Source organism: Patagioenas fasciata, chromosome 12 (assembly GCF_037038585.1).
Source record: "Patagioenas fasciata isolate bPatFas1 chromosome 12, bPatFas1.hap1, whole genome shotgun sequence".
NCBI lineage: Eukaryota > Metazoa > Chordata > Aves > Columbiformes > Columbidae > Patagioenas > Patagioenas fasciata.
The window spans coordinates 15,980,829-15,993,743 of NC_092531.1; the positions used below are offsets into that span (position 1 = coordinate 15,980,829).

The 12,915-nt window shown below is 49.2% G+C and overlaps 1 protein-coding gene across 2 annotated transcripts; it reads left to right on the forward strand.

Annotated features, from left to right (window-relative positions):
- The first annotated feature begins 336 nt into the window (after positions 1-336).
- CILP (cartilage intermediate layer protein) lies at positions 337-12,388 on the forward strand. 2 transcript variants are annotated; one of them, XM_065847870.2, is made up of 9 exons: positions 337-421; positions 2,064-2,184; positions 3,601-3,684; positions 4,618-4,671; positions 6,079-6,264; positions 7,372-7,686; positions 7,798-7,906; positions 8,368-8,525; positions 9,374-12,388. In XM_065847870.2, exons 2-9 carry the CDS (start codon positions 2,127-2,129, stop codon positions 11,695-11,697), a joined length of 3,288 nt encoding a protein of 1,095 aa, XP_065703942.1. In that variant the 5' UTR covers positions 337-421; positions 2,064-2,126; the 3' UTR covers positions 11,698-12,388. The 2 variants fall into 2 exon arrangements, with proteins under 2 accessions (XP_065703942.1, XP_071670070.1); XM_071813969.1 differs by lacking the exons at positions 4,618-4,671; positions 6,079-6,264.
- Positions 12,389-12,915: the final 527 nt, after the last annotated feature.

The following is a 12,915-nucleotide window of genomic DNA, read 5'->3' on the forward strand; positions in this document are numbered from 1 at the left end:
TTGGGATCTGGACCCAGGGGAAGCCCCTAAAGGTGCTCTGGAAGGATGAGGTACGCACACCATTCTGTGGTACCCACACCAAGACACGATACCCACACCATTCTGTTGTACCCACACCGGGACATGGTACCCACACCAGGATGCAGTGCCCACCCCATGCCCTACCCTGTCACTGCCAGCACCCTGCCACGCCGTGGCATCTGTCCCAGCCCTGGCAGCTGCTGTTTCGCCAAGGGTTTGTGTTTACCATCACCTTGTTAAGCTGCGGTTTCCTCGCTCGCCCGATCTGTTTGTGCTCGGCAGCCGGTGGCTCGCTGCCATCCCCTAAGCTACACGCCGGGCTATATAAGCGACCTCGCTGCCTGGGCTGCGGGGAGGCTCGCGCGCAGTCCGGCTCGGCGGCGGCACAGGGGAGGTTTCGGTAAGCTGCAAACTCTCTCTCTTCTTCCCAACCGGCTGCAAATCCCTTAACCCATGGCTGACAAGCCCTCGCCTCACCCCTGGACCGCAGCTCGGCTGGCGGCTCCACAGCGAGAGGACGAGACTCTCCTTAATTGCGGTTTTTATGGGTTTTTGTAAGAGGGAAAAAAAAAAAAAAAAAAATCAACCAACCCTGCTAAGTTTTTCCCCTTCGTCGCAGCTTGCGGTTATATAATTTTGCTGTGTTATTAAGGCGGCATAATTAAGAGAGGCTGTGATTGCAAGCGAGGTGGAAATTAATTGATGGGCAGATGAAAGCTGTGGGCTGGAAAACATCAATGGGGACATGGTTCTCCATGTCCTGTGTCCCCGCTGACGGGTTTGGGGCAGGGTTATGGAGACAGTGGAGTGGGGGGTTCGGGAAGGGGACGGGGCTATTTGATCTTCCCCAGCCCCTGCCAGAGAGAGGACACGGGCAATGCTGAACCCTCCACCCCACTGGGATCCAGCCACTTAAACCCCCTTTTTCCCAGCATCGTGTGTCCCAGGGAAAAAGGGACTCCAGCACCGAACCAGTCCCAGCTGGCTCCTAAAATAGCTGCCGAGTGGGAAACAGGCTTTCAGGCTAGATTAATTTTTCTTGGTTACTGTCTGGCTGCGAGTTCACGACCCCACCGTAAGCCCACAAAACACCACTCATGTGTTGCTTGTTATTTTTGCTTGACTGGGATTTGCTGAGCCGTAATCAAAGTATTTCCCAGTGCCACATTCCCAGGTCTCAGAGGGGATGGTTAATACCGCTTACAAATAACGGGGTGTTCCCGCTGCCGGCTGCTCTTTGTCAGCCTCTTTTTATGGGTAAAGTGAGGCACTGAGAGGCTGAGGCAGCATTTCACTCCCCCCAAGTTCATTAATTTGGAGTGTACAAAATAAAGCACCTGGATTTCCAGCTGATATCACTTGGGATAACACCAGCTCCATGGGTACCTTCAGAAATTAAACGCTTGACGCTGCAGGGCTGAGGAGCTAGCTTAAAAACAAAATCTGAAGTCACTGAGTTGGGGAAGAGCAAGACAAAGCCACAGTCTCTCAGCTCTGCATGCAGAAAAAAAGGAAAATATTTGGCTTCTTGTTCATATTTGCAGCAAAGGCTTGGCTTGCGTGTGGGGTTTTCCGCTTCCAGAGCCACTCGGGAGCCTCTCCTCTCGCTGTGCTCCCGGGATGTGCTGGGATAAGATGTGATCCTTGCGCTGAGCCCAGCGTGCAGGCAGAGGGCTGGGGGGACGAAGATGTTCCTGCTGACACGGGGGGCAGAACAGCCCGTGGAGCCGCGTGGGCTGCGGGAACATCCCTGCAGAAGTATTTAAGCTGTTAAAAGACATTTTAAGGAGATGTCGTTCCAAAGCAGCGCTCTGTAGAATAGATTTGGGCTCAGATGTGATGGTGAGAAGAAGAGGGGATGCGAACGCGGATGCAGAGCCACCGTTGCTCCCCTCTTGGGGGTAAGTGGGGGGCTGCCGGGGGTGAGCAGGGAGCAAAAGCAGCCCCGCAGCATGTTTGGGGCTGGTTCAGACTGGGAGAAGCTCCCTGAAGGTGGCAGGACCCTGGTTGAGCCTCAAACGCAGCCGGGCTTGTCTCCACAGGTCTGGGGAAGGCACAGGACGGCTGTGGATACTCCAAGCAGCCCCTGCTCATCTCTGGAGACCATGGTCACTGCAAAAGGATGGATCCTCTTCCTCTTTCTGGGAGCCACATCCATTCTAGGTGAAGGTTAAACGTTTCTATTCCCATCATTGCACTGTCACTTGCCCACTGGCACGATGGCACATCTGCTGGTGGCCACTGGGCCAGCAGACATGGGCTTGGCACCGATATGTCTGGGTCAGTACAGTCTTCACCCAGTAAAGCAACTTCCAGATGAGGGCTGGTGCCCATCCTGCCCACAGAGCACAGGCAAAGCCCATCTGCCAGCCTCCGGGTGACCAGGGTGATCAGACTGGCCGTGCTGGCACCATCCTCAAGTTGTGCCAGGAAAGGTTCAGACTGGATATTAGGAAACACTTCTTCACTGAGAGGGTTGTCAGGTATTGGAACAGGCTGCCCAGGGTAGTGGTGGAGTCACCATCCCTGGAGGGATTTAAAAGATGCAGAGATGAGGCTCTTAGGGACATGGGTTAGTGCTAGATTCAGGCTATGGTTGGACTTGACCTTAAGGGTCTCTTCCAACCAAATGATTCTATGATTTTATGATTCTGTGATCCCTGCCTCCTGTCTATGACACCCCGTGGTGTCCAGTGCACACCCCAGCTCCCATCCCCGCTCCCCTCTGCTCTAAGCAAACCCCCTCGGTCAGTGCTGTATCCATCTCCTGAGCACAAACCAGCCCCAGCATCAAGCTGAGCCCTCAAGAACCAGTGACACAGCTCTTCTCCAGGAGAAGATGCTCAGGAGCAACTGGATCCGCTGGCACTGGTGGGTCACACGTACCAAAGCATCGAGTGATAAGCAATCCGGCCCTCCACGCCGGTGGGTCTCACAGAGAAAATGTTTGCAGGTTCTTTGGGTTTGTTTTCCAAGGCTATAGAGGAATTTTGCCCTGAAGTGCTCTGGCCAGGCAGCCAGGGATAGGAACAAGGAGAGTCAGTTTGCCACTGGGGAGGTGCCCAGAAGCTTGGATGAGCCCCTGGGAGCTGGGCAGCTTCAGGCTTAGCTCCCCAGTCTAAATGGGACAGGTCCCAGTAAGCACCCTGGGAACAAGTCACAATCAGCAACTCCTGCCAGGCACACCAAGTGCAGAAAGCAGTTTATGTCCCCTGGCGACAACCAACCTCATCCACCTCAGGTTCACTTCTCTCCACACAGGGAAAGGCAGGATATATTTTATATCTTCAGCTATAAAATGATTATTTGATCCCAGCTGCACCAACACAGAAAGCACCAAAAAAAGCTTTTCTTGGATGCTAAGGGAAATGGCAAATTTGCATCATCCCCGAGCAGCAGTGATGTTGTGGGACATCTCTGTCACACACTTCACTTGGCATCTCCTGTACAGCTCCCACAGCTCTCACCAGCCACAACCCAAAGAGAAATCTAAAAGCCAGACCTTAAGGATCCCAAATCCCTTGACTCTAATGAATTCATTATTAATCTAATTTAATCTCTAATTTATTGACTCCTTAGGTCAAAGGCTTCTGAAACCAGCCCTCAGCAGGATCCAGATAGGACAGAAAACCTTCAGCCCACTGGTGATGCTCAGCTTGGAGAGTAAGTTATTTCCCTCACCGGGACAAGGGGTGTTTGCACGCGTATTCTTTGTTTTTCAGCCTTAATTTACAACCTAAATAATATTATTTGAGTAGATGAGGACATTTAGGCAATGGAATAAATATTAATCATCCACAAGCTCCTGTAGGGTTTTGGCTATCGCTGACACACGCTGTTGGCTCCTCTCCTGGAAAAGTGAAGGTCAAGCGCATGAGCACAGCCCCTAGTCCCGCGGGAGGCACGCGCGGCCCCTCGCCAGGCTGGGAGAGCCCAGGGATGGGCAAAGACACGTCCCAACCCGCCTGTCCCCAGCCTGCCCCCGCGCCTGGGGCAGTTTGTGACACTGTTGCTCTAGGATTAAAGCCCATAGGGCGTTAATTACCTGCTCTGCTTGTTAATCCCCAGGAGATACCCCAACCCCTTGAGCTTTACTGACCAGGTCTTGGGATTTAAATTCAAGGAGGTGCTGAAAAGGTTAGATGTGCTGATGCCATAGCCCAGGGATTAGGGGACTTTCCCAGCCTCCCGTCCCACACCCAGCAGCTCTCTTAGCTGCTGGGGAACATCAAAGCACTGAAAAGATGGACACTTGGAGAAGACCCCTCCACTCACTGAGAGGTATTTTTAGGAAAACTACCATGAAATTTTTTTCCCTCTCAAAGCAGAAGGCATGATGCTGGGGCTCTCAAAGCAAGGGGTGACTCTGGCTTCTCTAAAGAGAAATAAAACAAAATTTTGAGTTTTTGACCTATGACATTGGAAACTAAAGTGTCTGCCCTTAGCAGCAGTGAGCCGCAAACTCAGCTTTTGCCTCCAGGAGAGCATGATCCAGACCTACTGGGGTTGAGCAGCTGGGCCAGCAGGAGGGACGGGTGCTTGGGCAGCATGCACACAAACCCTGCCCAAATCGCCCCACATATCCTCTACCCATAGGTACAAGGAGCAGCTCTCGCCGGGGGAACCCAACCTTCACCTACGCCAGACGCAGTACGTTCCTGCCAGTGCCCCTGTCCCTTCCCGCGTCCCTGCCAGCGCTCGACCCCTCAGCTTCTCCCTGTCCTCTACTTTCTGCTTTTGTTGCTGTCGAGGTGCTGCCCAGAGCCATATAGTGCCATTTTCCTTCACAGGACTGTCCTCCCTTCTTACCACCCACCCTGCAGATTGAAGAAGCTGATCTCAAACAGGCTTAGGAACTCACTGAGACCCCACTTCAATTTGTTACACATTAAGTTTTCGCTTGGGGCAAGTACAGACAGGCCTGTATCCTGGGACAAGACCATGTCCCAAAGTCCACCTCTCCCTGCCTCCCCAAAATCACTAAATAAGGTTTATTGACGTACTACTTGGGATGCTGAACTAGAGATACTGACATGCCAATAGATTTAAAAACTCACCCAAGCACTCGCTCCAAACCAGACATGATGCTCCCGTAGCTGCTCTCATTTAAATTATCTTTTCCAGCCACCTGGTTTTGGAGGCCAGGGGTTCATTTTGGACCATCACTGAAACAGTGCAACCATGTGTCCATCTGTCTTTCTAGGAAATAAGCCAACCTGGGTTATTTTAAATTGAGTGGAAGATTAGGTGTGGGAGATGACATGGCACACATCTCCAAGAAACCTAATTTTTTAGGAACTTTAGTCACAGGCACATCCTCATAAACATTATTAGAACATTGTCATTAAAAATATAAACCCAAACCAGAGGCTTGGAGGGGGATCTCATCCACTCAAAGCAGCTTAAATTAATACCATCTAGTAACCCAGTTAAAGAGATTCCTTTAAAAATCTAACCGCATATTAAACTCTCAATAAACCCTCTTTGTGTTTTACAAATCAGCTGGCCCCTAACACGCTCAACCTGCTCAGTAGCATCTTAAGCTTTGCACACAGTAAAAATGGTGCTTGCAATAGGACACGCACTTCCCCTATAGGGAACATATGTTGGAGTATGGTTAGAGACATTCAACATGATCATACCAACAATTTTACCCCCTTTTTTCTTTTTTTTTTTTTTAATTTAACCACTTTTGAAATGCAGGTGAGCATTGCTCCTCAGACAGCATTTAAATGACAATGTGCATCTGATTTCCTTTAAGCCAAAGTTATTCAAGTCTAAGCATGAGCTGCCTGCACTTTGCTCCCCTTGAGTTTATCTTAATCATCCTGAATAACGGTAGCCTGCGGGGAATTAAGTCAGAAGCCTTCAGATGCTTTCTCATGCTTTATTTCCCAGCTCCCTCAATGTGCTTTGAGTTAGTTTAACTCGTGTGGTGCATAATATCCAAATGCACAGTCTGAACTATATAGAAGCTGCTAAGAAACCAATTGCCAGTTTTCGGGCAGCCATACGTGTAACAGGCGTCTCAGTAACACACCCCTGATGTTATTCAAGGTCCGCTGGTGCAAGATTCAAAAAGGTTTTTGTCTCCATGGTCAAAATGGAGTGAATGTTCGGGGAAGTGTGGCCAAACGGGCGTGCAGAAGCGTACCAGATCCTGCCTCGCTGAGCATCTCTGGGGTGTGCACTGTAACGAAGCAACGGAGGAAGGGCGGCTCTGCATCGGACATGACTGCTCAGGTGCTCACGGGCAGGGGGTGATGTCCTGATCTCACCGCTGTGTAGGCACTGTGCTCCCTTTGCTGCCATTTTGCTCTCCCTTGCCAGAATTTCACAATGCTGGTGCCCTTCCCAAGCAGGGCTGGGAAGTACTAAGGGATTTGATAGCAAAAGAGCAAGCTAAGGGGGAAATCCAGATACAGGGAATCATCAGGGACTCATAAAGATCCTGGGGACAGAGGAAAAATCTCATTAATCTTGTTGTAACAGCAGCGATTGCAAACGACTGTCTCCAAGCAATCGGCCCCAGGAAGGAGAAGAGTTGAGAATGCTGAATTGCCACAGCCCCTGCCGAAGGGGCTTGTAATTAATCATATTATTCTTGTAAATCCCTTTTAAAAAAATCATTCTCAAAACAGTCCATGTGTTCTCCAGGAAAGTTGTATCAGATTTTCCCTGATTTTTGCCATTTATTTCCAGCTATAAGAAAATTATCAGGTAGCTGCTGTACAGGGATGCTCTGTGATTGTAAAAGGAATGATCTGAGCCCTTGCCTTGGGAAGAGACAGATTATTTAGGATTAATCACTATAGGTAATGAAAACATTTCAGGATCACTGTCTGGGACACCATTCATTAAACCCATCAGATAGCGCTCATTTGGCAATTAACTCGCGCCTTGTCCAAGCCAGGATAACATTGAATAAGGGGAGACAGCTTTTAATATAAAAACAAAGTTGTGATGTTTGGGCACAAGTTGATAACAAAACCCTACAAAGTTTAAGGCATTTGGATCGGTAATTTTGCCATGGTTGAGCTAAGAGCTCACATGCTGATCTGCATTCAAGTTTCCCCAAAATTCATCCCTTTGGGGACGGTAAATAAGAGCTCCCAGTTGTAATTATATCCACGTGGCTGCCTTCTACTAATTGTCAGGTTCAAAACGACATCATCCCTATGTTTCTAAAGCACAGCTGTTGATAATCAGTAAAAATATGTTTTGGATACAATTTATTCCTTATGCGGTATCTGCCATATTGCATCTAAGTTAAAAGCAGACGTGAGACTGTGCCGTGAGCATTATGGAGACTTGGGGCTGGTTTCTGACCCACATTACCTCTTCTTGCAGTCTGCAACATCACCTGCCCCATGGGCCGTGTCAACGCCGACTGCGATGCCTGCATGTGTGAGGATGTGACGCTGCTCGGGAAGGTCTCTCTCGAGGACGGGTCACCCGCTGCCGATGCCCGGGTCTACCTGCAAGCTGAGAAACTCAAGTTGTTGACAACAGCCGATAACAGGGGCATGTTTAGGATCCCAGGCGTTTGTCCTGATGGCAAAAACACCCTTAAAGTAAAGAAAGCTAAATACGCAACAGCGACTGTCACTGTGCCAGAGAGCAACAGGAGAAACTTGGCAATCCAAGTGCAGCTGCACCGATCAGGTAGCCCCAAAGAGGGGGGAAAACACAGAAGACTTTATGCAGTGATCAGAAATAAAAACTGCGATTTTAGGAGGGGAAGAATAACAGGATGGTCTTTTCCTCCTCCCACAGGCAAACCCTACATTTTGAGGAGCCCTGAGGACAAAGCCAGGAGAGTAGGACAGAGCGTGGCGCTCTGCTGCGATGCTCTCGGGAACCCAGCCCCTGACCGCTACCTCTGGTAAGGAACTTGAGTTTGATCAGGTAAAAGTCTTAGCTGTCCCACAAACTCAATTTTTATCTCCTTACCGGCTCCATAAAGTTGGGGTTTTTTTAGCTATAAAACAGCTAAATACACCAAGAACCAATTGCTGCAAATGATGGTTCCCTTGAGGTGTGCAGAGCTGGTGTTTCTCGCAGGTGCAGTAATTTCATCTGTCAAGGGACTTACTGGAAAAACACACAAATAAGAGTTTGAAAAACCTCAGCAGGCATGACTGGCAGCTCTACCTGTCTGCCAACTGCCCAGCACCCACATCTCAGCACTGCTAGGGGAAGAGGAATAATTTTTTGGTGATGCCACCTAGCTAGGCTATAAATGGGGAAACTGAGGCAAGAGGTCTGGCAAAATCCAGATGCAGGATTAGGTCATGGCTCTGCTCTGGCCAGGCGGTGAACCTCTGTCCCCTTAACTGCCTCTAGGTACCACAATGGCTCACTGCTGGATCCCTCCTTATACAAATATAAAAACAACCTGATTCTGAAGAACCTGAACAGAGACCAGGCTGGAGAGTATTTCTGCAAGGCCAGCAGCGCCGGGGGCTCAGTGAAGTCTCAATCGGCCAAACTTGCTGTCATAGGTAAGAGAAAATGTTCTTGATGCTCTGCAAGGAGCTGGGGCAGCGGTGGTGTGTAGAAACTAGAAACTGTGATACATGTGGCAAAGAAAAGTTGCAGGAAAAATATTTGTAGTTTATTTCATGCATCTGTTAGCAGATAAGCTTGCGTGAGCTGGTTATGAACCAGATGCTCTCTTCAAACTGGAGCTCTGGATTGTAGGTGACCTGCCAAGCTCAATCTGCTGCTTTCAGCAGATTTCTCGCTGCACTTGCTGCCTGACATGTGAATATTTCTGTTTGGTTAGGTTTTTTGTTTTGTTATTTTAAACTTTGGGACACATTTTAGTCTGTCCATAGCCAAAAAGCCAGGCAGCTGCAGAATTACAGAACCACAGAACAGTTTGTGTTAGAATGGAGCTTCAAAGCTCCCTCAGTGCCACCCCTGCCATGAGCAGCGACATCTTCACCAGCCCAGGTTGCTCAGAGCCCCGTCCAGCCTGGCCTGAATGTCTCCAGGGATGGGGCATCCACCACCTCTCTGGGCAACCTGGGCCAGGCTCTCACCACCCACAGTATAAAAAAATTTATTCCTCATCTAGAACATCTAGCTGAGGTGGGCGTGGATGGCAGTGGTGGGTGAGCAGGAGCCGGGATACTCTGACCAGGTACCTACAGATACAGCTGAGCACCTGCTTCATCAAAACAGGGGCCAGATGAATACAGCTAACCAAAATCCTGCAAAACATCTGGTTTATGGCTGTGAAAACCTCCCCTTTATTGAAGCAATGTTTAGCTCTGAAGGTTTCAGACGACAGAGTGATGACTGTACAATTATTTCCTGCTGTTCATTAAGAAATCCTATTTAACAGGAAGACAAGAGGCATCTTGCGACTCTCAACCCCAAAGCCACCTCATCCGGCTTCCACATGACTGCTTCCAAAAAGCAACAAACTCCTTCTACTACGATGTGGGCAAGTGCCCAGCAAAGACCTGTGCTGGGAAGCTGGATAAGGGACTTCGGTGCAAGGACAACATCGCCTACTGCTGCGGAGTGTCCAAGATGGAAACCAGAGACATCTCCTGCGACGGGTACACGCTCCCCACTAAAGTTGTCATAGAATGTGGCTGCAAAAAATGCACCGAGACCAAAATAACAGTTCGAGGCAGAGCCACAGCAGCAGATAATGGTGAGCCACTGAGGTTTGGCCACATCTACATGGGGAACAAGAGAGTAAGTATGACCGGCTACAAGGGAACCTTCTCCATCCAAATCCCAGCAGACACAGAGAGACTGGTTCTAACTTTTGTTGATCGGCTGCAGAAATTTGTGAACACAACAAAAGTTCTGCCTTTCAAGGAAAACGGAGGCGCTGTGTTTCATGAGATCAAGCTCCTAAGGAAAAAAGCCCCGGTTACACTGGAATCCACTGAAACCAATGTAATTTCTTTGGGAGAAATAGAAGAAGATGATCCAATTGCTGAATTAGAAATACCTCCCAATGCGTTTTACAGGAAAAATGGAGAAGCCTACAGAGGCAAAGTGAAAGCCAGCGTGACATTTCTGGACCCAAGAAATATCTCAGCTGCCCCTGTGACTCAAAGTGACCTGAATTTTGTAGATGAGGAAGGAGACGTATTCCCACTCCGCACGTACGGCATGTTTTCCGTGGACTTCACAGACGAACAGGGCACCGAGTCTCTTAATGCAGAAGAAGTGAAGGTTCATTTGGATGCTGCTCAGGTCAAGATGCCGGAGCACCTGCAAGAGATGAAGCTTTGGTCCCTGAACCCAGAGACAGGATTATGGGAAGAAGAAGGGGACTTCAACCTTGAGAAAAGCAGACGACGCAAAAGGGAGGAGAGAACGTTTTTGGTTGGGAACATGGAGATCAAGGAAAGGCGGCTTTTTAACCTTGACGTCCCAGAGAGCAGACGGTGCTATGTCAAAGTCCGAGCCTACAGAAGTGAGAGGTTCCTGCAAAGCGAGCAGATCCAAGGGGTTGTGATTTCTATTATAAACACGGAGCCAACACCGGGGTACTCCTCCAACCCCAGAGCCTGGGGCCGTTTTGACAGCGTAGTCACCGGTCCCAACGGTGCCTGTGTGCCTGCCTTCTGCGATGAGCAAAATCCCGAGGCCTACGCAGCTTATATTTTAGCAAGCATGGGGGGAGAAGAGCTTGAAGCTGTGTCGTCTGCTCCCAAACTCAACCCTAACGCTATCGGGGTCCCACAGCCATATCTCAACAAGCTCAACTACAAGAGAACAGACCACGAGGACTCCAGCACTAAGAAAACAGCCTTCAGCATCAACATGGCCAAGCCAAGCCCTAATTCCCCAGAAGAGAACAACGGTCCTATTTATGCCTATGAAAACCTAAGAGAGTGTGAGGAAGCTCCACACAGTGCTGCTCACTTCAGGTTTTACAGGATAGAGGGAGACAGATATGACTACAACACCGTTCCTTTCAGTGAAGATGACCTCATGAGCTGGACTGATGACTACCTGGCATGGTGGCCCAAGCCCATGGAATTTAGAGCCTGCTACATTAAAGTAAAAATAAATGGACCCCAAGAGGTGAACGTAAGGTCTCGTAACATGGGTGGGACGCACCCACGGACCATCGGCAAGCTCTACGGCATCAGGGATGTCCGCAGCATCCGTGACCCCACACAGCCGGATGTGTCGGCAGCCTGCCTGGAGTTCAAGTGCAGCGGCATGCTCTTCGACCAAGACCGCGTGGACCGCACGCTTGTGAAGGTGGTTCCCCAAGGCAGCTGCCGCCGAGAGAGCGTCAACAGCATGCTCCACGAGTACCTGGTGAACCACCTCCCCATGGCTACCAACAACGACTCCAGCGAGTACACGATGCTGGCTCCTCTCGACCCGCTGGGGCACAACTATGGCATCTACACCGTCACTGACCAAGACCCGAGGATTGCCAAGGAAATCGCCCTGGGCAGGTGTTTCGACGGCACGTCTGATGGCACCTCCAGAACCATGAAGAGCAATGTTGGCGTTGGGTTGACTTTCACCTGTTCGGAGAGGAGCGCGGCGGAGCAAAGCATCTTCCAGTCCCAGAGGAACTCGGGCCAGCAGTCCATCCTGGTTCTGCCGGGGGAGAGCCCCACATACCGACGGCAACCGGCGAGTCGCCGAGTTCCCCAAAGCAGGATACCGACGAGAGGTTAACGTTCTCCCTCATACTAGAGCTGTATAGGAGCCTCGGTAAAGTTGCTCGCACTTCATTAAATAAAATTTGAAAGTAACATCTACCTGCTAATTATCTAATTCAAAGCTGGTAGGTGTCATTATTTTTGAGACATAATTAAAGTGCACTTTTTTTGTTTCCCCCAGCAGAAAGGAAAGATATAAGGCAAAAAAATTGGGGCCAGTAGCAGTAGTGGGTTCATGTCTTAATAAATGCATCTATAAAAATCTTCTTTCTGATTGACATTAAACAGCTTCACAGGATAGTGTAAAGGGAAGACTAAACACATAATTCAATTAAGTCATGTACATAAAACATTCTTCCGTTCTGCATCTGCAGACTTTGCCAGCCCAAGTACCTGTACAGTAGTCAGTAACACAAAAAGGAATAAACTGATTTCCTCATACTGAATTCAACTGCAAGGTTTTGTACTTGAAATGTAAGTATTTTATTTATTTCTAGCTTCTTTTAGAATGACTGTATTCAAGCTAAACTACCAGAAGCTGCATTTCTAAGAACTCACATGCTCAACAGCACAGAGAAGCCATGGATTTGTAGGCTCCATACGGATAAAACTACAGTTTTCTCTTGCTTCTTGCATTATTTGCCAAGAAAATCCATGCTCTGTTATAGGGTAGGTTAATAAAAAAAGTAATTTTGTAACTTTGACAATGCTACATTGCTTTTGTGTTTGACATACTCAAGTAAACCAGGCTTAGAGCTGACCAAAGAATAACCCACAAAATTTCACTTGTCTGTTTGCAAACAGGTCACAGCTTTATCAACGCAAGACTGATCCCAGAGATGGGTGAGGGGTTTGGTGGGTACCTGGTGCTTCCCCAGGTCCAAGGCTTGGCCATGGTGTGCTTTGGTCAGGGAATCTTCCCCCAGCTTGAGATGCAGAGAGTCTGCGGTAATGTTGCAAGAAGCAGAGCAGAAGGTCACGGCAAGGGATGAACTAAGGAGGCAGCAGCAGTGCTCCCGTGGTGGGATAAGATGGGGGGAAAGAGGGCTGGGAAGAGAGCTTCAAAGATTATAAGAAACCAGGCAAAAAAGAGCTGGGCTGGGAGATGCAGGGACAGGGAGAAGACAAGCTTCCCTCCAGACTCAGCAGCAGCAAGCAGGACACTGTTGGGCAAGAAGCTGCTCTTAGCTCAAAATACAGATGGCCAAAGAAGTGGTCAGACAGTGATCCATCT

Excerpts from the sequence above, each read along its gene's own strand:
- CILP (XM_065847870.2), top strand. The coding sequence starts at position 2,127 with ATGGTCACTGCAAAAGGATGGATCCTCTTCCTCTTTCTGGGAGCCACA. Across the intron at positions 6,265-7,371 it reads CATCGGACATGACTGCTCAG|TCTGCAACATCACCTGCCCC; the intron begins GTGCTCACGGGC and ends CTCTTCTTGCAG. Across the intron at positions 8,526-9,373 it reads GGCCAAACTTGCTGTCATAG|GAAGACAAGAGGCATCTTGC; the intron begins GTAAGAGAAAAT and ends CCTATTTAACAG.